Below are 24,091 nucleotides of genomic sequence, written 5' to 3'. Positions count from 1 at the left end.
CTTGGTTCGCTATGGAACAACACTAACTGTGAGTGTTCCACGGCCAAAACATCGTCAGATTCCTGCATGTCGAGAGGCCATAAGCTTACCACAGGGGCATTTCATGGATCATGATCTCTCGTGTGAGGCGTTGTTCTTGCCAAAATATGCCTCAATAAGCTTATTGCGGGTTGAAGCGGACTTGGTAAAGAATTGCTTGAGCATTCCAGAGAAAATGCCGGAAGTGCTGGAAGGTCTTTTCATCAGTGGAGGCACTAAACAGCATCGAACATCTCCGCATGTTGGTCATGTTAATAATGTTAATTGACGGCTTCCCTGGAGGTGATCCCCTTCCACGCTGTGACACTGTAACAACGTCCCAAGCTCTTGACCAACGTGTAAATTTTCAGCTTATGCGGCCAAACACCTGAAAGCTTCTCTGAAATACTTCGATTCGGTGTCAATTGTGTTGGTCTGAGCTTGAGGGCACAATTGTATGCAAGATGGGATTTCTGGCCACAACCTCAACTTCCGGCTACAGGGGCTCTCTGCCCAGTGGTCTGTTGGCCATAGCAGAAGAGCATCCTGTCGCATTTATGGTACCAATTGCGATATCAATTGTAAGAGTAGACTCTCTTGAGTCTCGTTGGTAAGCGACATTTTGGCTAATGAATGTATCGCCTCAGTTACTGGGATATATCATCTACACAGCAATCTACAATGTCTACTTCCACCCCCTCGCAAACTTTCCCGGACCAAAATACCTAGCTGCGTCACGAATTCCTCTGGCCGTGAAGCGCCTAACCGGTGAAGAAGTCGCAATGACTTACAAGCTACACATCAAATACAGTCCATATGTTCGCGTTTCCCCCGACGAGTTAAGTACAATCAGCACAGCTGCCACCAAAGACGTATACGGACACAACACCAGAGCTGGTGGTGTTCCCAAGGACTTCAAGGCATATTACATGAAGAACCAGCGTAAAGATGGTACTGAGGGCCTATTGACCGCCGGCGACGATGAGCATTATCGCCAGCGAAAAGTATTCGCTCCGGCGTTTAGCGACCGCGCCATCCGCGAGCAGGAGCCTCTGTTGAAGAAGTATACGGATCTGTTGGTTGCAAAATCGTACGAGAAATGTCAAACCGCAGGAAAAGTCGACATGGTCATGTTCTTCAACTTTGCTACATTTGACTTTATTGCCGATTGCGTGTTTGGCGACTCCCTGCACCATCTTGAAAGCATGGAGTATCACCCTTTTCTGGCCAACATCACTGCCACGGTGCGATTCAGCGCCATGCGGAGAGTTCTGAGGTCGTTTCCCATTCTTCAAGCTATTTTTGAGGCATTTATGCCCAAGTCCATGATTAAGAAGCGGCTGGAACATGTCAAGTTCTGTGATGAGCGAGTTATGAACCGGTTGGCGAATGACAATCCGAGTCATCCTGACTTTTGGACCTTGGTTGAGAACGCAGAGGCTAAAGGTAACGGGTTAACAAAAGGTGAGATGCGACAGAATGGTTTTCTGCTTCTCACAGCTGCGACGGAAACTACGTCATCGCTAATGAGCGCGATTACGTATTTGCTCTGCAAGAATCCGGATAAGATGAAGAAGCTGCAGGCTGAAGTGAGGGGCGCGTTCAAGTCCACCGACGAGATGAATACGATTACGCTACCCAAACTGCAGTACTTGCAGATGGTTATCGAGGAGGGTCTTCGTGTCTATCCCCCTGTTCCGGGTGGTCTTCCTCGCCGCGTTGTTCAGCCAGGGACTACACTCGATGGTCATGTTCTCCCCGTTGATGTAAGTGATGGTCCAACTATATCACTCTCTTCTGGACACGGAAAGCGCATCTAACATGCATATTTAGTCTGTCGTGTTCTACTCGCAGTACGCTTCTTATCATTCGCCTAGCCATTTTGTCCGTCCGCATGAGTTCATTCCCGAGAGATGGAGCCAAAATCCTCCCGCTGAGTTTGCCAACGATCGGCTGGAAGCAGTACAGGCCTTTTCAGCGGGGCCAAGAGACTGCATTGGAAAAAAGTTGGTTTTATTCTACATCTTTACGCACTCTTAAACGAATACTAACAGAGAGCTAGTCTTGCGTACCATGAAGCACGAATGCTGCTCGCCAAGTTTGTCTTCACGTATGACATTGAGCTCTGCAAGGAGAGCAGCGACTGGATTAAGCAAAAGGTATATATTGTTGGCGCCAAGAGCCCACTGTGGGTGAAACTAGTCAAGCATGAGAGGGCAGATTAATTCGAAGTAGCATAGTAGGCATTGAGTAGTGTCCAGATGGGCTCAGTTGTGTGGGTTGCTGCGCAGAGTTTGGGGAACTTAGTGGGCAAAGAAACTCTGCGCCGGTTTTCTGGTCATAAATTTCACTTGGGTAAATAGACTGAGAAAAAGAACAAAATTATGAGTCGAAATAAAGCAGCGGTAATTGCTGAGTTTCCGATTCATAAGCGCGTTGGATGGAATATTCACGTCCAAGGCGTGGCGGAAATCAGCATCAAGCACTTACACAATTGCGTTAAATATCCAGCTCCCAAGAACGTAATACTTCCATGCTATGATTCATTCTCGAATGCAACCATGTGAGTTCATCAGACGAATCATCGAGGCCTTCGAATCGGTGCCTCATCAGCAAGGAACTCCGCCTCTGGTCCAATTCCGGTTCTCGCTTACCCGAACATTCCGTTGTTGGCGCAAACCCGTCGCAATCAAGTAGCTTCGACTAGGTCGTTTCCTACCAGTATAGTCTGACACGAGGCTTTTCTTGCGGATGGGTTGTCACGGTCAACCAACGGACATGTGTGCATAGTGAATGTAACCTCACACCAGGCTGAGATTGCTGGAAAATAATATGCTGCAGACATTGGGTGGCGATTCTACGACGCATGTGAATTCCAACATGACGTTGCCTACGGCAAGTCTGGGCGACGGGATAAGGTCAAGTTGACATACATGATAGTGCTGATGAGATAAGTGAAACTGACCGGTTAGCTACTCTCTTCCACCATCCTAGTCATATTACCCTTATCCTTTTCTGGTGATTCGACACTAGCAGTAGGATCTCCAAATGACACATGGGTGAACCTTGTCGAATCGTACTTGGAATGTAGATAGTAGAGACATGTCATCCTTGTCGCCAAGTTTCACACACTTTGGCTCCAACCCTGTCTAACCAGAAGCCCGGCTTACGCCACTTTTGGGCTTCCACGTAACCCTCTTATTGGAAACTACCACGTGTATCAACCTCTTTTCTCTGCAGGATGCTACACTCTCGCAGACATCCGGCCAGCCAGCAGTTCCCTCATGCCATAAGCGGCAGTTCCCAGCACTCTAAAGGACCAGTTGCGCTACGTATGCAGAGAGAAAAGGGCTGCCAAAAAGCCCTTTACGCTAACGGAATCCCTGTTCCAGTAGTCCATAAGTTGGTAGCTCAAAACGGCTCGCACCGAGATGTGGCGCTGACTTTCCGGCACTCAGAGTTCTAAGCAGCGTTCCCCTTCCATGATTGGGACGTGGGGAACTAGACCAGAACAAGAAATGGGCTTACTAGAATACTTTTGGATCGGCAATAATAGGACCCTAAGAGACCCGACGAACACGATGTCGTGGCAATGAGTACGTGATGGAGGAGCCGAATCCCTAGTCCTGGAAGGAAAAAGGAAGGGCAAAGAGTAAGCAGAGCCCTGGATACAGAATGACTAATTGAAGAAGGTAACGAGAGACACCGGTTATACACCGATTAACATGTGGTCTATTTCATAGAATACAGTTTTTGCCTCACCAGCTGATCCTGGAAGACGAGAGAACTATATAGGTCGAAGGCAGGCGTGGAATTGCCAAGTCGGGCAACGTATAATAAATGCTATATTGAATCCCGCAGCGGAGCTTATGTTAGGAACTTTACTGGGAACATCATGTCATTTATGGGTAATAAGTCGCCGATATACACGCAAACGGGGACCACATCAGCCTCGACTCAATGCTAGAATCATCGGGTTTCCCAACCGAACCCCTCCATTCCATGAGTCATTGCATTTATTACACGCAAGTGGTTGCACTTATTTCTGACAAGGTTCCCCAGCGGATACAGAGCCGGGCAGTCAACTTGGCACTATGTTCAGGCGTCTTCAAAAAGGACTATCATGGCAGAAAAGTTGTCGAATCCTGCTGTCATGATGGGGCAGTGACACCCACCACCTATACATAGTAAACACCGGAATAGACACAAAGCTGGCTCACGCTCAACAGTATTTCGTGAGCCAACGTCAACTTTAAGCCCAGGACTGACAAAAGAGTCCGGCTCAGCACCCGGGTTTTGTCATACGCGAAGCCAGGTCACACGGTTAGTCACATTGTTCACTGTCTGCCAGTTCTGAGACCGTATTTGAGGTGTGTTGTCAGCGTTAGTGAAACACGCACAGAGGGAATATTATAGGTGGCAAAATGTCCGAGCACCACCTGGTGCGGGCGCAGCCTTGGTTCGTGCTTTTCAAGACACAGGGCATTCGATGAACATATGCAAGGCGGCGGGCCGTACGTGGAGATTTGAGGTCCGGGATGAATTGCTCGATTTCCGTTTACCTTTTTCCTATCTTGGAGAACGCCGAATTTGCTAGATGATACGAACAATTGGGGGCTAGAAGGGTTAAAAAAATGCCGGTGTACCTTGCAGAAAGTAAAAAGTGCACAAGTCACAACGAAGCACTCATATTGTCTGTAGCATAACATATCACTAGCCGCGACATCACCATCCAGGTAACTGCCTTAAATTCTATGTGTGTCAGTCTGTTATGGGTCTGTCAGATTAACCCCTGCCTTGTCTCCATGGTCGAGAAGTGTCATTGACGTTGTAGCCAACCGTCCGCGGTGGACTAACCATGCATTGCTTACACTTGATGTTACCTCAAGCGCTAAAGTGCATAAGATAGCTGCAGAACCACTTGCTTGAGCGTTAAATATGCTTCAAAGGGTCCAGTTGATGTAAGACAAGCTCTGAACCTACTAGACTTACAAAAGATACCAACAAGCCGGTACTAGAACCCTTCAGAGCTGTTGAACAGAGCCACGCATTACGAGCCATGCCAAAGTCAAATTCACAGCCAGTTGCCAAAACTGCATCCGCACAATATAGAACACCCCCTGTTGAGAGTCAGGAATATAACGACGACGAGGCATGGTTACTGCGTTTCCAACCAGATAGCCATCAGTTATCCGGAGTGGGTGCTGTCGAGCGTCGACGGCTACAAAATCGGGACGCTCAAAGAAGACTTCGCAGTAAGTTTCCCCCAGCATTAAAGGAGAGGCTGTGAAAAATAGAGAATGAAGCAAAGGCTCTCGCAGCTCTTTTTCTCTAGTCATATTTCTGGCGGAAGTCTAATTTCGAATGACTACAGGCAAAAGATCTGAGAAAAAGACCAAGTCAGTGCCGAAAGTGACTGGGGTTACCGACCATGGTTTGCCTCCAACCGAACATAAAGCGATACAACCACGGCCGTCTCGGGATCCTTGGAGCGAGACAAGCACAGGGACAGCGGTCCCAGACTCTATGACGAGTGACGAACTTTCCTATCGGCCTATCCATGACAGTTTCTCGTCCATAGATATACATCGCCCTCAAAGTTCAACTTCCAGCGGAGAATGGCTTCTGACAGACCCTTCCCCGTCGGCGTTACACCAAACTGATGCATCAGCCAGTTACCTCAGCCAATTCCAGCAGCCACTAGATAACTTACCGCTTCAGTCACAGTGAGTATGCCCCAAACTCCCTTCACTGCCCGTACCACGGCTTTATTGACACCCAGTAAGCTTGAGGCTAGATCTGGCGGACCTGGATCTAGCAGCCAGCAATTATGAACCATCGCAAGACGCATTATCAGAAAACCACGATACCTTCCCTCAATCCAACGTCAACAACTACTCTCTCACTCCATGCGTCAAAATTCGCTTCTGGGAAACGTCCGATCACTACAGAAGACATCTCCCCAGCAACACCACATACGAGCAAGATGCGACAGCCCTTCCCACGCCGCAAACCGCTTCACCCGGTCCATCTGATAAAACTCCCTACAGAACGGCACTGGAGAGGTTCGATAGCGATGACGGTACCGAAAGCGACGATTACTACCAAACTTCGCTGCACATTGCTGCAGACGGCGGCCACGACAACATGGTGGACATGCTTCTGAGGAGCGGTACAGCAGTAGATCAGCCAGACAGCGAGTCGAACACGCCACTGCACATCGCCGTTATAAGAAACAGAGTATCTGTGTTGAAGCGGTTACTCGAGCACGGGGCGAATCCGAATGCCAAGAATGCCGCTGGCTGGACGCCGGTTCATTTTGCGGTACAGACGGGTTCGGTGGAGGCTCTGCAGGCGCTGATGAGCCATGGTGGTGATTTGAGGAAGAAAGCTAGAAAGAAGTTGTAGCTTCCGTCTGAGTTACGAGGGATGTTGGGATAGACATTTCGGAGTGTTGGTGAGGGGAGGCGGATGGGTTCGTCCGATGGGAGAAATCAGGTTGGATGAAGCTGAGAACTAGTGGGCAGGCACTTCGTTTGTAACTCAGATAGAACATTCATGTATACTTTTGAAGATAAAACTATACATTATTAGAATATAATTGTAAGTATCTTGCACGGTTGATAAATCTACCATACTTGGATAATCGTGTATGCACCAACCTCTTCATGCAGAGTGGACTCAGCCAGCTCACGTCACACCAAAACTCTTCCGTGTTTCGGCCATTTTTACCACATGGGAATATCCCGAAGTTCCACATTCAAGACTTTCATGCTCCAAGTGGTACCAACAATGGAACCTACCCGCAGGATGCGACCCGTCCTTCCACTGCAACTCCAGCACGCCATCCACTGACTCTACAAACAGAATGTTTGTCTCGTAATACGCTCTGATGCAAGATTGTGTACATCTGTGTCTATCACATGGCCAGAGTTATCTGTGGATACTTGGGTTGCTTCACAGTCCTTGCAACCTTGTGGACGAGGTTGAAGTATGGAATCTTACCCTATTGTTGCAGGAACTGTTCTGCTGTTCTACAACGAACTTACATAGCATAGCAGTGGGAAAGGCACGGATACATTGAGTTACCGTCTATCAGTCTCTATTATATTAAGAAGTGGAAAATAAGCTAACCATCATTAAAACTCATTCTACTTTGCCATTCAAGAAGAACCCATACGCCCGTCCAACAAGCACATCTTTATGACTAAAACTTGATCTGAAACTTGGGGTTCTTGCGCAACTTTTCACCATGAACAAAAAAGAGCAACGTGATCGGCCACATGCCCAAGCCAACAAAAGCAAGCAGACTATTGCCCCATCCCAAGCCGAGTTTATTATACATCTGCAAGGCAAAAAGCGGCAACACAGCAGCAAACACTGAGCGCAAGACAGCTGAAGCCGCCAGCGCAGAGGCAGCATACATTGTAAACGTATCGACGAGGTAGGTGTTGATGCAAATGCTGATTATACAGATACCGATGCCCGCAATCAGAGTTCCCAGAAGAGGTACTGCCCAATGGACATGGTACTGTACCGTCCAGCCGTACATGAAAAGCCCAGCGGGGAGAAGCCCACCGGCTATGAACATAGGCGGAAAGCGGTATTCTGGCTTGTGGTCGCCGCCATTGCGCTTGTCTGCGAGCCTTTGTCTGACCCGATCTCCCGTCAATTGCTGAATGCCGAGGCCAAGCAGCATGCCGATGCCACAGGCGAGATAAACCAGCCCAACAGTGCCTTGATTGAAGCCATAGTTGGCCTTGAAGATGAAGGAAAAGGTACTGAACATGAAGTAGATCAAGGCATAGACAAAAGCGGAGTAAAGACTGAGGATGAGGCACACGGGTGAGAAGAGCAGCATCTTGCACGGCCGGACAATGGCACGCAAAAACATCTCCTTTGGCGGCAGTTGCGTGTCGAGTTTCGATCGAAGCTCCATGTTTCCGGTATCTTTTCTCAGGCGGTTTGTTTTCCTTTTCAACAACGTTGGCGCATGGGTTTCCTGTAGTACGAAGAAGCTAATGATGGCGACGGCGCCAGCAATAATAGCCAGCAGCCAAAAGATCCAACGCCAACCTGCGGCTTGCGAAAGGAAGCCACCGATGACGGGTCCTATAGATGGGCCTAGAAGAGGACCGAGACTCCAAATTGACATGGCTGTTCCTCGTTGTTGCAAATTTGTAACGTCTGCAATTGTTCCAGCTCCTATGGCGATGGGAGCCGCACCGACTAGCCCGGCCAAGAAGCGAAATGCAACAAGCATGTTAATGTTAGTGGCTAAGCCGCAGGCGACTGTGAAGATGATGAAAAGTACGTTGCCAACATGGTAGACGTTGAGTCTTCCGTAAAGCTCGCTCATCGGGGCAAGTATAAGTGGCCCTCTGGTATGGTACGTTAGTACTATGAGTAGAGTTTAAATGAAGAAATTAGAGTGCTTCGCTTACGCAGCCAAGCCCAATATGTAGACTGAGACGACGAATGTAGAAAGGGACGCGTTATCCGTGTGGAAGTCCTGGAGTAGTTGTGGCACGGCGGGTGCAAACATGGAGGAGGCGAGGGGTACATTGAATGTGATTAAGCCGACAACGGAAATATTTAGCCATTTCTTGGAAAGAGTCCTAGATTCACGCCTTTGTTAGCATCCTGTTGTTCTCTTTGCCGGTGTCCCTGTGGTGATAATGCCATACAGGTAAAAAGACATGCAAAAAAGGTTCAAAATCCAATGCCACTTACCAGTTTTGAGGGTTAGCTGGGTCGTCTGGTCCATCCCAGTCTACGATGTTCGTATTGGTCTCCTGGCTCTTCTCCTTCAGGTCATGATTGCCGTTTGGTAGGAGAATATCGTCTTTCTCGTTCGCTCGAGGTGTGCCACTACCCTCTGTTCCTGTAGTAGAGGCTTGCCCATTTGGTATTTTACCATGCTGGCCATTTTCAAGGTCTGGGTATGACACTGGTGGCTGCTGGTCCCGCTCGCCCAAATCTTGGCTTGGTGCCATCGTGTCTGGTCTGGTGTGGCCGACTTGACAACTCGGAGGATGGTGGATGGTGGCGGCCGGCTAAGATTGGGGCTCGACTCCAATATCCTCGCACCCTGGCCAAAACAATGACTGGTTTGGGGGCTGCAAAGTTGACTGCCGGGGTCAGATAGGAAGAAAGCGTAACGTGGCTGACGAAACTACTTCATGCCCGTGTGAAGAAGCTGATTATGGTCCGTTCTGGTCGGAAGCGAGGATTGTCATCTGCATATAGACAGCAAGTACGGATTACGGATTACGGAATTCGCAACGGCAGCTTCCAGAACCGTGTCAGGCGTTGTACTCCGTACATGTAAGGATGGAGTCCATCATCCCGTGCATTCGTCTGTGTCACCTTCTCGGCATGGTCCGTGTGTGATAGATCCCGTTTGCTTGTTCAACAAACCGTACTGTATCTAGGTCAGTCCATGCATAAAGTTGACTCGAAGTGAAGTGCAGCAGAAGGATTGGTAGGTATCGTGGTGCAAAGTACTGGTACATAAGATGACTAGCAAGACCCACAAAGAGTCCAGAAATGGCTTAGTGTAAGGGCTGTCATGTACCTGCAAGTTTCGCTCCAACGTGGGAACAGACAGAGCACCAACAGTCAACATTGAAGGTCAACGTACTTTCCAGTTCCAGCACAGTCGACGTCTGGTTGCTGCTGCAAACTTAGAACTTGACATTGATGCTGCCACAATGTAAAGTCCTGCTACTGCCACCAACTTCACCAGACCAGACGTTCTGTCAGAGGGGAGTAATCCAGTACTGGTCCTTGACTCCTCTCCTACCTTAGCGCAGGAAAATGCTAATCTCCCCCGGGCCAGACTTCACGCCTAAGCTGGCTGTATCAACCGGTCCATTTTGAAGCTGTTGAACTGTTCTACTTTTACTGCGTAATTCTTCCCCGACCTCTCTTCCTCCCCCACGCCAACATGAGCTGTCAATTTCATGAATTCCCTCTAGTAAACCTCTGGGAGTCTGGCAGGGCTCAACATTTGAAGCTTCAATGCTCTTCTTCTGCTGCATCTCAACTTCATCTTCGTCTTCGATACTTTATCCACTGTATTTACAGCACGCTACCGTACACTATCCACTTTCGTTCAGCGTTCTTACAGAGGGGTATCATCTTCACTTTGTCGACAAGTTGCCGAAATGTTTTAAATTTAACCAATCATAGGCCCGAGGAGACTCTCATTGACTCGATTTAAGAGGTGGACTTTTGAACATTGAAAGCTCCTCTTGCCCTCATTACATTTAGTTTCTCACAACTGTGCGGCCATGAGCATCCAGCAAAATCGACATGGAGCTTTTTACGACTTGGAGGTACATCAGAGGATCTGCACCAATCTACTTTTGGACTAGCTGTGGGCCACGCTATTTATGGTATGTACCAAGACCGCGACACGCATCAAGCCTGCCACTCTACCTCTACGATGTACTTTATCCAAACGGCAGTTCTCCACAAAGAGGAAGCAAGGTGCAGGCAATATCCTCTTTAGATCTCACTTGCATCAAACTGTTACACCCAAGAGATTGCATCTGCGTAATGCTGATGTCTCAGAGCTGTGGTTGGTCACTTCTACCCTTGTTACTTGGTTGTTTTGAGTTGCCATGTTGGTTCGGGATTGTTGGAAACTCGAAACCCGTAGATCCGTGCGTGCAAACAAATGCTGTGAGACATGACGCCCGAGAGCAATGAACTTATTTCCGGATGCTTAATGCAGACGGAAGTTTGTTTTGTGTCATTTCACTGCACAATTGTGGGAGGGGTGTTGCTTTTGTCATGTTTATGTCAGCCTCAATGCCGTTGGGTTTTCGGGTTTCACAACTCTCTTTTTAAACTCTGTTCCTGTGAATAAAGGTACCAAGAACGCGTGAAGTAGAAGCATGACGCGTGTGAGAGGCATCGGCTTTCGGAATGTCTGCGATACCCGTGTTTAATTTTGTAATGACTCTACAACTCTATCAAGCCAGATGACACTCTAAGCATCTCATCTCAAACTCTGTTGAGACCCAGTTTACCATATTCCAATCTCGGCATCAATCCATCAATTGCAGTACCCTCAAAGTCCGCCAGAGTTCCTCCAGGCGCAGCCTTGCCAAGAATACGAAGGCCATTCAGAACCTTCTCCTCATCATTCGTGAGCTTTTCCATGTTTGACGCAAGTCCAGCTGTCTTTGCAGTCCCATTGTGACCATTCGTCACGCCTTTTTCACCATCCTTGTCCCCATTGATCATGTGTTCCGGGATATCCATGTCCAGTTCCGCCATGTTATTGAGCGCATGCACAGCAAAGTCAATCGTTTGCGCAACATCCTCCTTTGTGAACTTCTTAACCGCCTCTGAAGAGCCCGAACCTTGGATAACTGGGCAGAGAGTCAGTACGTGTTCCCGATCAAGTGTCACAGCATACTCACCTGGTCTGAGGAACTGGAATGCCCTGTCAAAGCCGTCTTCGTCAACATCGCTCAGGACTGGATTCTCTTGCATCCTGATTTGCTTGAGGGCAGCCATGACTACGAGCAGGAACAAGGTGTAACCCTCGTCCACCTTCTTTGCATGCCATCTGGAAGCTTCGTACTCGGTGCAATCACCTTTGATGGATGCGTTTATGGAGACGGCAGCCGCAAGTGCACCAGCAACGGCCAAGTGATGACCCGAGGAGAAGAATGGATCAATAAAGCAGCCTGCGTCTCCAACGATGCGGAAGTTAGGTCCAGCATAGGCGGTTGCGCTGTACGAATAATCTGTAGCTTGCTTGATGTCTGATACCAATTCGGCTGGTGCGAGCAGTTCTCCTATTGTTGGACATAGTTTCATGCATTCGGCCATTATTTGGGTGTTAGTGGCATTATCCCCAAGATTCTTCTTCTTCTCAGAGAAGATGTCTTTTCGCATAACTGCCCCGACCGAGACTGTGCCGTTGTGTAAAGGAATGGTCCAGCACCAGCCAGCACCGTCTGAATTGGTCAGTTCTATCTCACGACGTGCTTTCATACCTATTGAATGGGAGTTGTGGACTCACCTCGCATGCCTTCAAAGAAAGGCTGATTCTCTCTCGGCGTGCCTTGCGCCCAAGGTATGTTGTTTTTGTAATAACCCCAGATGGCCAGGTTTTTTAAACCCTCGTTGTAGTGTCGATTCTTGAGATACTTTGTGGACATGATGCCAATCCGACCCGTCGCGTCCACCAAATACTTGAAGGTGATGTCCCCAGAACTGCCATCCTTGGACGACCATTTTGCGGACGTGGGTTTCCCGGGATTGGACACTTTTTCACCGTTGGGGTATTCTTCCTCGTATGGTTCGAATTCGATGGAGTTTATCTTGATGCCCTGGAAGGCCTGGGCGCCGCTTTCGCGAGCATGGTTGAAGAGGATTTCGTCTGATTCGGAGCGTACGACGTTCCAGGAGTATCCTCTAGGCCCGTGGGCTGCGATGAAATCGGTGTCTTGGGTGGGTTAGCTCAACTTTCTTGGGTCTTGTAGGTAAACAATGCAGTGGAGGGAAATAACGTACATCCTTCGCGCTTTGAAGTTAACTTGAAAGCAGCACCGAGCTGAAAATGCAGTCAGCCTGGCTATTCGACAATGATAGAAAACTTTGGCGCAATTGAGTGACGAGAATACCTTTTTCTGAAATCCATGGGCGTCGAACTTGTCTTCAAGATCAATGAAGCGCAAGAGTGGTCTCAACGACGGAAGCATACTCTCGCCGATATGGTAGCTACCCGTTGTTAGCTCTTGCATTTGACCAGTGCTTCGTGAAATATTCTGAGAGAACATGGAATGGAACGAACCGAGGATGTTGATCCGCTTCGAGAAGCACAACATCATTGCCCTCACGGGCCAACGCTGCTGCAGCATATGAACCAGCAGGGTCACCGCCAGCCACCAAAATGGTACAAGACTTTGGTACCGACATTGTCAAATGCAAGTTCCCGAGATGGTTTCAATGGATCAAGGCGCTTTGCGAAATGTCAGTGTAACTCAACTTGACAGAAATATAGGTCCTATAAACGCACATGAGGCTCTCGGTCTAGGCACTCGAATGAATTCTGACAAACAGGTAATTGAGCAAGTTAGGACTTCGTAACCCGTTACGGCGTGATAAGTATCTTTGTTCAGGCTCTATCTACTGGCTAGAAGCTATACCAACATGTATATAAAGCATTGTGCGTCTCTTCCCGTACAGCGCTGCATGAGTGAATGGAGATTCAAGTGGCCCTATGATCGTATGACTAGTAACTGCGTGTGTCAAATTGATCCGACAAGAAAGACAAGTTTTTGGTTGTTGGCGTGGTGCCTAGCTCTCTCTAAACAAAATGGATTCCGCCAGTTTGAACTTTCTGTCAGCTTATTGCATACCACATGAAACTTGTCTCCCAAATCGCCCAGGTTATTACCGCAATAAATTACTCGGGTAAAACCGCATTCAGAAATTTGTTGCTCATAAAATACGTCTTCATCTTGGAGCTCAGAACACATACGTGCTCCTAAGTTGCCAAATGCTTAAACTACCGATATCAGCTTACTGCATCTACCCCCACAAGATGCCACAAGATGCCACAAGATGGAGTACATTCAACATCCACTAGCCCAAACACCACGGATCAAATAATGTCATCCCGGCTTACATGACAGGTTGTCAAGGGTATTGGCCAATTGGAATGCACTCAGATCAGCAACAGCACCCAATGGGTGTGCAGTTTCGTATGTTCACGCCCTCACTTAGACCTGTCACCTTGAAGTGTCACGAAAAGAGTCGTCAATATCTTACGTACCTACTAGAGCGGGAACGCCTCGCGGCAAGCTCGCAACGAGCGAACTGTTCATTGTGGCAGTGAGAAGATTTGACCGGGGCTTAGCCTGATAAAATGTCATTATGAAGCCGAAGTAGGGAGTGTGCCACGGCTCAGAATACACAAAGAAAATGCTGAAGACCACCAACCATTTTCTATGATGCTTCCTGTCGGTCGTTTTAGACTCGGGTTACATTTTTCCAAGTAAATATAGACTTCCCACAAGGATATGCCATCTTATTGATTCAAGGCAGCCTGTATCTTCTTTTGGCACATCGATACCAAATCCCTCTGTTCCCTTCTCATTATCTCACCCAAATTTGGCTCTGCGTGTCAGTCAACCCGCGTGTTTGAACCCATCCCATCAACTTTGAAGAATCCAGAGAATCCAATGAAGTCGCATACTCTGGCTGCAAAAGTCGTCTTTCTCTTCGGAGATCAAGTTGACTCATGGCACAATGGCCTCCAACATGTCATCAAAGCAGCCGGGTCAACTCCATGGCTACAATCATACTTGGACGACTTGAGCACTGCGATAAAGGCAGAAATCGCAGAAGCTGCACTTGACAACGCATTACAAGCCAGTCTGGGCACCTTTACGAGCCTTCTTGAGCTAGGCGAGAGATACCGCCACAGCTCAGATGACTTGGGTATGGCGCAATGCCTCCTCTTACACGCAGTTCGATCTTCTCTTTTCCTACAGATGGCCAAGCAGTCGCCGCAAATTCTGAGTCCGGAATCGCAAACAGAGTGGCTGGGGATATCTGGTGGCCTCATTAGCTTGTCACCCCGATTTGTCGCCGAAGACTTTGAGACGTTGCGCGAGGCCTCAATCGAAATTGGTCGCCTGTTTGTAAGACTGTGCAAGTTGGTGTCAGTTCGATCTAGAGCAATCGAGGACAACACTGGTGTCTGGGGCTGGGCCATTTTAGGCGTATCAAAAGATGAGCTCCGCAAGGGACTCGATAAATTTCAGCAAAATATGCGAATTCCGGCAATAAAAAGGGCTCAAGTTGGAGTTACTGGACCTGGATGGAGTACAATCATCGGGCCACCATCAGTTCTAGATCTCTGTATCAAGCAATGCCCTGCCATTGCAACTGCCACAAAGAACCCTCTGAATATCCACGCTTTACAACACACATTGACGATCACGCAAGCAGATCTCGACTACATTGTCGGTAACTCTCAACTAATGAGTCGAGCACTTCGTCACATAAACCCCCGGTTATGGGGAATGGACGATCCTGAAGCCACATATCAGAATTGGGGAGACATGTTGCGAGCCATCTGCTCACAGGTGCTCTCCCTTTCACTGGACATTCCAGAGGCTGTGGCAAAGCTTAGTGCTTCTCTCGGGGGGTGTGATTCAGTCCAGGTTATCCAGATGGACAATACTAGCCACGGTCCTTTCGTGTCAACTGCATTGAAAGCTCCGGGGCGCAAGGCGACTCTTCTAGAAACACACTCGTATCTCCAGACACAATTCCAAGGGACGGAACCACCGCAAAAGACCGGTCGGATAGCCATTGTTGGCATGTCGGGGCGCGGTCCGAGGAGTGACAATGTTGACGAGTTTTGGGACGTGATCATGCAGAAGCAAGATACTTGCACCGAAGTACCCAAAGACCGCTTCGATATAGACGAGTTCTATTGCGAAGAACACGGGAAAGGAAACAAAGTGTGCACCATGACTACAAAGTACGGCTGTTTTATGGACAAGCCGGGCCACTTTGACGCTCGATTCTTCCACATCTCGCCTCGGGAATCCATGCTCATGGACCCCGGCCATCGACACTTCCTGATGAGCAGCTATGAAGCATTGGAAATGGCTGGCTATTCAGACGGACCGACGAAATTGACGGATTCAAACAGAATCGCCGCGTTCTACGGCCAAGTTACCGACGACTGGCACGATCAAAGTCATCCAACACTGGGTTGCGATGCCTACACTCTCCAGGGAGTCCAACGTGCGTTTAGCTCTGGACGGCTTGCATGGCAGTTCAAATGGGAGGGTCCTACGTATTCACTAGATTCTGCGTGCGCGTCTACGACGGCAGCGATACATCTAGCCTGCATGAGCTTACTTTCCAACGATATCGACATGGCCGTCGCGGGAGCTAGTAATATCCTCAACTACCCTCACTCGTTCGCCTGTCTCAGCAAGTCTGGCGTTTTATCAGACACTGGAAATTGTAAACCCTATCGAGATGATGCTGATGGCTATTGCCGTGCCGATTTCGTGGGCTCGGTTGTACTTAAGCGTCTTGAGGACGCAGTTGCGGACAATGACAACATCCTCGCCGTCATAGCATCATCCGGAAGGAATCACTCTGGAAACTCTACATCCATCACGTCCTCCGATCCTGGTGCCCAGGAAAGACTGTTTCACAAGGTCTTGCGAAACGCAAATGTCTCTCCGGACGATATCTCTTACGTGGAAATGCATGGAACAGGAACACCTGTCGGGGATCCTGCTGAGATGAGTGCCGTTGGTAACGTCTTCAAACACAGACGACGAGCTGATGGACCTCTTCCTGTCGGGGCAGTTAAAGCAAATTTCGGCCACAGTGAAGGAGCTGCCGGAATGGCTTCTCTCCTCAAATGCATCATGATGTTCAAGACGGACACGGTACCTCCTCAGGCGGGTATGCCACACGCCCTCAACCCCAACTTCCCGCCGTTGTCGGAACTGAATGTTGAGATACCGGCTGAACCGAAAGAGTTCAAGAAGACGAGGTCTGGTGAACCAAGACGCATTCTTCTCAACAATTTTGATGCAGCTGGTGGCAATGCTTGCTTGCTTCTTGAAGATTGGGATGGGAGGCATTCGCCCATGGCTAAGTTGGAAGACACAACCGACATTCGTTCTAGTCATGTTGTAACTATGTCGTCTCGGACGCAAGCCGCACATAAAGCCAACAAGCAGAACTTGTTGACCTGGCTTCGGGAAAATACAACTGCTCGACTTGCTGATATTGCGTACACTACTACCGCTAGAAGGATGCATCATCCCATCAGGTCGGCGTACACTGCAAGCACGACCGAAGAACTCATTGCCAGAGTAGAGGCTTCGATTCAAGTTTCAGAGTCGTCATCACTCACATCACCGCAGACTCCCATCATTTTTGTTTTCTCTGGCCAAGGATCGCATTATGCCGGCATGGGAAGCGATCTGTATCAGACTAGCCCTTCATTTCGTGAGACCGTCGATCTCTGCGGGCATGTAGCCAAGATTCACGGCTTTCCATCGTTCATTGACCTGATTACCGACAAGAACATTGATATGTCAAACAAGTCCACGATACAAACGCAGCTGGCAGTGTTGACTCTGGAGATCGGCCTTGCTGCTTTCTGGAAAGCGGCTGGTGTGCAGCCTTCCGCGGTCATGGGCCATTCTCTTGGTGAGTATGCCGCTCTTCACGTTGCGGGAGTACTATCTCTAGCGGATATGCTGTATCTTGTTGGCCACAGGGCTTCTCTGCTCTTGGAAAGGTGCGAGGAAAATGGATTCACCATGCTGGCTGTTGCCATGTCTGCAAAGGAGACACAAGAGCTTCTGGATTCGAACAAGGAGTTCTCATCTTGCGGTATAGCGTGCTTCAATGGTCCAAATGCTACAGTTATTAGTGGCGAGGCTCAAGATATTAGCCATCTCCAAGGTCGCGTGCCAAAAGCTTCGAAACTCCTTCCGGTGCCGTATGGCTTTCACTCGTTCCAGATGGACTCCATCATTTCTGAATTCAGCACTCTTGCAGATGGTGTCACCTTTTCCGAACCCAAGATTCCAGTTGCCTCCACGTTGTTAGGGTCTATGATTGAAACGAAAGGTATAATCAACGGCGTCTATTTGGCGCAGCAGACTCGCCAACCGGTCGACTTTATTGGCGGCTTGAATGCGATCAAGCAGAAGTTCAATGATCCCATCTGGCTTGAAATTGGGCCTAACCAGGTCTGTACTCAGTTCGTGCGAGCATCTTCAAGTTCGTCTTCTCCCACCATTAAGATATTGTCGACGCTTGACGGTCCACGTCGCGACTGGATGTCAATTGACAAGTGCATGGCAATGCTGTACACGCAGGGTATTGCAATTGACTGGCTCGCTCTCCACAAACCTTTCATGCATTCCTTGAAGGTGGTGACTCTGCCAGCATACGCATGGGATACGAAGGACTATTGGATTACTTATTCAGAAGCCAAGGCTATCCAGGGTACTACATCAACTACCGAAGCCATCAAACAAGAAATCATTTCAACATTTGCGCAGACCATTGTTAAAGAGTCTTCTTCTAATTCGGGAAAGCTGGAAATAACATTCCGTGCTTCACTTACAGACGAGAATCTACAAGCTGTTATGGAAGGACACCGGATGGAACAGCTACCAATATGTCCAGGCAGTGGCTTCTGCGAGGCTGCCTTCGCTTCAGCGGCGTATGTCCTAGAGTCCATAGGCAGAAGTGAGGATGCAACAGTGACAAAACTGAGGCTTCGGCATCCAGTGATGCATCGCCCACTGACCAAGAACCTTGTCGGCCCTGATGGACAGCTCTTCACCACGATCACCATGGAAAGCAAAGACAGCAACAACATCCACGTCTCATGGAAAGCTTCCGCTTCTGGGCGAAACTCTTCAATGGTCGAGCTCGGAACATGTACTCTAGTAGTGCAAAAGGACGTCAGGGCTCTCCAAGCCACTTGGGATAGAACTGCCTACCTTGTCAAGGACAGGATGGACAGCATTATAAAGTCCGCTGAGGATGGTCAGGGCCACTGGCTCAAGCACGACATCTTTTATTCTCTGTTTGCAACGACCGTCCAATATGATCCGCTCTACAAATGTACCAAGATGGCATACATTTCGAATGACTTTTCTGAAGCTGTTGCGGAAGTTGTCCTCCAGGACAATCCTGGTGAAGCCAAGTTTATAGCCTCTCCTTATTGGGGTGAGGGTGTAGTTCACATTGCAGGCTTTGTGGTCAACGCAAACCCCTTGAGGAGTCCTGGCACATGTTTCATAAACTCTGGCTTTGAAAGCTTTGAGCAAACGGTGGAGTTTAGGGCTGGAAAGTCGTACTTTGCATACGCTCGTGCCCATCAGGTAGAAGAGGGGAGAAAGATCTGTCAAGTATTCGTGTTTGACTCGGATGGTAAGATTGTGGCCCAGTGTTGCAATCTGAATTTTGTCAGAATCAGCAACGCCCTACTACAGCATAATCTCTCAGAGGGGGCGGCAAAGCCTACAAGCCGTGGCATGGTCAAGCAGGAGAAGGAAGTGCCCGCGACCACCGAAGCCGTCAAGCAGCCTGGAAAGGAGGAATCGAGACACTCTGTCGATACGCCGAGTTTCTCTGACGTTTTGATCAAGACGATTGTGTCGGAAACGGGTCTTGATGCATCTGAGTTGACTGATGACACTGTTGTCGCCGAGCTTGGTGTTGATTCCATCATGTCCATTGAGATTGCCAACAAGGTGTCTAATGCGACGGGTGAGCAGCTGACGCCCATGTTTTTGCATGAGTACCCTACGATTGGTGATATAAAACGAGCATTTGACATCCTGACACCTGTTTCTTCTGAGTCTGATGCTGAGTTGACCGAAGAGTATGACCTTCTTGAAGACACTATGACGGAAGAAGCTGCTGTACATGTGCCGTCACCAAGTTCAACTTCACTTCAAGCCGTCACAAACACGACTTTGGCGAGGAATATAAGTCCGCCTCAGCAATCAGTGTCTATCGAAGACGGCCCTGAGCCCGCCGTCAGGTTTACACTGCTACATGGTCGTGCGCCCAAGCGCGTTCAAGACCAGCAAGCATCACCAGCACCATTTTATCTGATTGCTGATGGCACAGGCTCAATAGCCACTTACCTTCATCTCCCTCCTCACATCAACACCAAGATGACCATTTACGGTGTCGACTCACCGTACCTTCACTGCCCGAGCAGGCTGACACCAGATGTTGGTATCCCGGGCATTGCGAAGCTCATTGTAGACGAACTGGTCAAGAGGCAACCCCAAGGAGTTCCATTCTGGCTGGGAGGATTTTCAGGAGGCGCCATGATTGCTTACGATGTTTCCCGCCAGCTATCCGCTCTTGGTCATGTTGTTGAAAGCCTCCTCCTCATCGACATGTGTCCGCCGCGTCAAATACAGGCGCAAAAGTACGACGACGAGGTCGGTTTGGCCATGTTTGACGCCATTTCCGGCAATGACGATAGCGGTGTATGGGAGTCTTCTGACAAGACACACCGACATCTAAAGGCGTTATTTGCGTCCGTTTCCGCCTATAATCCACCCCCTTTGTCAGAGGGAGAGAGTCCCCCGGCTAAACGCGTAGCTCTCATCTGGGCGCAAAAGGGTATGATTGACCGTTGTGTCAACAGTCCTCGCTTTAGACAGATTCTGGCGGATCGTGGGTTAGTCATTGAATCTTATCCGGGGTTCATGGAGGACCCCAAGTTGGGCCCCGTGGCATGGAGTCTTATACACAAGACTGAGTCGGACCTTGGTCCCAATGGCTGGGAGAAGTTTGTGGGACGCGATGAGTTGTTGTGTATGGCTGTTGAGGCTGATCATTTGGAGTTGCCTACGCCTGACTTTGTGCATTTGCTTGGTGAGAAGATGGACAGGGCGTTTGAGCACTTTGGACGATGAAATTTGATGATGGAAAGTTGTGCGGGCTGTGTATTTAAGTACGGCACTGGAGCAGAGCTTCGCAACCGTCGTTTTTCTGGGTAGTTTGCACTTACATACAGCAAGTCGTGGCAGAAGATATATAGAATTGTACATGCACGGTTGTTATCTAAGTATTGTCTTCCAGTCGAGTGACGATGTTTTCATGATCTCACAACGACGGACTAAAACGAAGGGATAGTCGGCTCTCTCATAAGATTTTGTTTCCCCCGTTTGACTTTTATGTCGAAAGGCAGACTGTATATCGTTGACCTCCAAAACAGCCTGCGCTCAAGTATCTTTATTGCATCTTCGACGCGCCGGTCGTCGAGGTATGCCCTCGAAAGTGTGTGTTCCAATGCTAGTCGAGAATAGTCGTTTCGAGAAAGGCAGTCCTGTCTCCACCGACATACCTCAGCGCTTCTTTAAATCGTCTGTCAGTCAGGAGGCAATCTTCAACTTCCTAAACCAGATAACAGGCATCATCCGTCTTATGCTCATTCTTTTGGTACAGAACATATGCGGTGAATGAAGTACAGCTTCTCGACGGTAACATAATATTGATAGCAATAAGTGGCAGGAGAATAAGAGAGGCAAACTTGGACAACATTGAAGTCATTGGCGGCCATTACATTTGATAGCACCAGCAAGATTCAGCAGGCAGGGACGGAACATTTGAAAGCACTGAGGTGACATGGACGGTGCGCATCCGTCAGCCACCAGACTCCATGTCTGTACGGTGGTACTCTGGGGGCTTGGCCTGTGCCACGTACAAAACAACAGCGTAAGAAATGAACCAAGAGGGAAACCTCTCTCCTCATCTTGCATTTCCACTTACTCTCAAAGTCCGGCCTGCCCACATTACATTACCATCAGGCACGACAGCAAATGGAATCCGCTCCCCGTCTTCGAGTCACCCCCCCGCAGCTACCAGAGGCGCACAAAGGCCGGGGAATGGAATCCATCAATGACACCGCTGGCAAGGCAGGACGCCCAGTTCTTCTATCGTTCGATGAGATGCCGGAGTGGTTTCGACGTGAATCCAACCAGTGGATTCTCCATGGCTATCGGCCTATCTCAGGCTCGGCTCACGCTTCGTTCTGCAGCTGGTCATATATCCACAACGAGTCCGTTAACATCTATTCCCACCTTATCCCGGCCGTTTTCTTCCTCCTCGGCGAGTGGTATATCCAGCAGTACCTTGCCAGTAGATACTCTGGTGTCACTAGCGCCGATTTCATTGCTTTCTCCATCTTCATGTTGGCGGCCGTTACGTGCCTATCGTTATCGGCGACATACCACACATTAATGAACCACTCCAAGCACGTAGAACATTTGTGCCTGCGATTGGACATGCTGGGTGTAGTGATCTTCATACTGGGCGACCTTGTCTTGGGAATATACATGGTTTTCTGGTGTGAACCTGTTCCACGCAATATCTACTGGTCTATGGTTAGTTAATCTCCAAGTACACAGTGTTATTTTTCCTCATCTCAGACCTGATACTTGATATTAACACTCTTCTTTCCTCGGTTAATAGATTGGAGTTTTCGGGACGTTGACCATCTTCATGACAATGCATCCCAAGTTCCAGGGCTCAAAGTATCGTCTCTTCCGAGCCTTGATGTTCGTGGCGACTGGCTTGTGCGGTGTTGCGCCCTTGATCCATGGACTCAGTGTGTTCGGCATGTTGCAGATGATGAGAAAAGCTTTTCCCTATACTCTGGCAAAAGCAGGCTGCCTTCTATCTGGGACTTCATTTTATGCAGTAAGTCTCCCAATTTCGCACGCAAGATAGAACTTAACCCTAACACATATGGTTCTGAAGACCAGGTTTCCCGAAAGTCGATATCCTGGCAAATTCGATTTATGGGGATCACATTCGATCTTTCACATCCTGGTGGTATGCGCCGCTGTGGTCCAGCTGCTGGGTTATCTGGATGCCTTTGACTATGCTCACGCAAATCTGACTTGCTCCTCTCTTTGAGTTATGTGTACATGCCGAGTAAGGAGCTTCTAGCCACTGGGGTGAGCTTCCTGTAATGGTTAAGATATTGTTGCGGTCAACGACTGTCGCCGGTTTCCAGGGACGAAGTACCTAAAGAGGAAATAGACAAACTGAGGGGTGCCCATATGGCTGACCTAAGGGGTGCTCCACTTTTAGCTCTTTAGCTTACCTGAGGGGTGCTCTAGAATTTAATACATTATAAATGCTTTATTAATGCATTAATAAACTTATATTATAATAGAATAATAATACTCTATATTAGTACTTTTCAGTAACTTAGGCTTATTATTATTATTATTATATATAGTTACTATTAATATATATAAAGACTTATTCTAGAGATATAGAGTATAATATATTATTAAATTAATGCATTATAGATTATCTTATCTGAGGGGTGGGTGCCGCGCCACTCACCTGTGGCTGTAGAGAGTGGAGCACCCCTCAGGTAAGCTAAAGAGCTAAAAGTGGAGCACCCCTTAGGTCAGCCATATGGGCACCCCTCAGTTTGTCTATTTCCTCCTCGTTTGTGTACCACCTCCTGAATGATCACTTCATCCTGGTGGAGACGATTGGTCCAGGGCTAAGAGGTAGCAGAGCTTCCCTTAGGTAGTGCCCCTGCAAACGTAGATAGAGGCAGGAAAGGTGCCAAGCAGCTGCCTAAGGTGGAATTAAGAACTAATCTTTATTAGGGAGAGAACAGCTAGTAACGCTTACACTTTAAGCAAACTTTAATCTACTGCTATTGTATATTATATTGCTAGACTAAAAACCCTACCAATTAGTCCCAGAAAATCACTATAACCTAGTAAATAATTAGGAGCCTTATAATAGTGGGGAGTAGTTGTATCGCACAAGGCAGCAAAATCTAGGTATAGGGCTGGTGCTAGCGTCTTCTCCTATTTTAGATCTGCCAGCATTTTAATATAGTTCTAAACCGTAATTATGCCACACTAACCCACGGTTCTCTGTCCTCTAAAAATAAACACTACATCCTCCAAAAATAGAAGCACACTTCTCTGTATCTGGAGGCATTAAAATCTCGGAGAAGAGCTTGACAGCTACATCAAACAAAAATGATAAAATGCAAAAAATAAAACCAAGACATACAACACCAGGTATTCGCTGGTCGTCACCGACCCAACTACTAATCCAGCGCTCACCAGATTATCGCTCGGAGATCTGACGGGATCCTGAGCTTAGCTAGCGGCTATGGTCGTATGTGGGGGGTAAAGCGAGCCTGTAAGGGTTTGGAAAGACTTATTCAATCTACCTAACGATGTTATTACAAAGAGGAAGAATTAACAAAATAAAAGGAGAGATCCCCTAGATCTCTCCTGTAATATCCTCTACGTGCACTAACTATAATGTTGGTTGTATAGGCAACCATTAGACATGGGTATTGCAACCACGGTCGCGATCAACTATATCGTGGCGACGCAACGAGGCCTTCGGCCGAGTCTCCTTCAGGGTCTAACCCGTCACAGAGCCATTAGAATATATAGACACTAGTCAGACAGGGGCGTCCCACAGGGTTGTTAGTCGTGTGTATTGTTACATCGCAACTTGTCCT

General features: G+C 48.4%; 5 protein-coding genes across 5 annotated transcripts; 3 read left to right on the top strand and 2 right to left on the bottom strand.

Moving 5' to 3' along the window:
- Positions 1-482: 482 nt before the first annotated feature.
- VFPPC_08960 (cytochrome P450) lies at positions 483-2,243 on the top strand (the record flags this gene model as incomplete). Its single annotated transcript, XM_018287573.1, has 4 exons — positions 483-599; positions 666-1,784; positions 1,852-2,024; positions 2,081-2,243. The coding sequence occupies 4 exons, from the start codon at positions 483-485 to the stop codon at positions 2,241-2,243; spliced, it is 1,572 nt and encodes a 523-aa protein (XP_018140631.1).
- Positions 2,244-7,225: 4,982 nt separating this feature from the next.
- VFPPC_08962 (major facilitator superfamily protein) lies at positions 7,226-9,014 on the bottom strand (the record flags this gene model as incomplete). Its single annotated transcript, XM_022428632.1, has 3 exons — positions 7,226-8,399; positions 8,463-8,636; positions 8,752-9,014. 3 exons carry the CDS (start codon positions 9,012-9,014, stop codon positions 7,226-7,228), a joined length of 1,611 nt encoding a protein of 536 aa, XP_022284204.1.
- Positions 9,015-11,031: 2,017 nt separating this feature from the next.
- On the bottom strand, positions 11,032-12,960 carry VFPPC_08963 (radH flavin-dependent halogenase; the record flags this gene model as incomplete). Its single annotated transcript, XM_018287576.1, has 6 exons — positions 11,032-11,402; positions 11,454-11,996; positions 12,062-12,487; positions 12,556-12,595; positions 12,666-12,762; positions 12,836-12,960. 6 exons carry the CDS (start codon positions 12,958-12,960, stop codon positions 11,032-11,034), a joined length of 1,602 nt encoding a protein of 533 aa, XP_018140634.1.
- Positions 12,961-14,228: 1,268 nt separating this feature from the next.
- VFPPC_08964 (polyketide synthase) lies at positions 14,229-20,492 on the top strand (the record flags this gene model as incomplete). The annotated part of the gene is made up of 1 exon (XM_018287577.1): positions 14,229-20,492. One exon carries the CDS (start codon positions 14,229-14,231, stop codon positions 20,490-20,492), a length of 6,264 nt encoding a protein of 2,087 aa, XP_018140635.1.
- A 906-nt stretch (positions 20,493-21,398) lies between these two features.
- On the top strand, positions 21,399-22,497 carry VFPPC_16418 (hemolysin-III family protein; the record flags this gene model as incomplete). The annotated part of the gene is made up of 3 exons (XM_018294171.1): positions 21,399-21,962; positions 22,051-22,278; positions 22,339-22,497. 3 exons carry the CDS (start codon positions 21,399-21,401, stop codon positions 22,495-22,497), a joined length of 951 nt encoding a protein of 316 aa, XP_018140636.1.
- Between the last annotated feature and the right edge of the window lie 1,594 nt (positions 22,498-24,091).

This window comes from Pochonia chlamydosporia, chromosome 6, assembly GCF_001653235.2.
Source record: "Pochonia chlamydosporia 170 chromosome 6, whole genome shotgun sequence".
NCBI classification, from domain to species: domain Eukaryota; kingdom Fungi; phylum Ascomycota; class Sordariomycetes; order Hypocreales; family Clavicipitaceae; genus Pochonia; species Pochonia chlamydosporia.
Note: the sequence above shows the minus strand (reverse complement) of the source record. Positions and strands in the feature narration are given on the sequence as shown.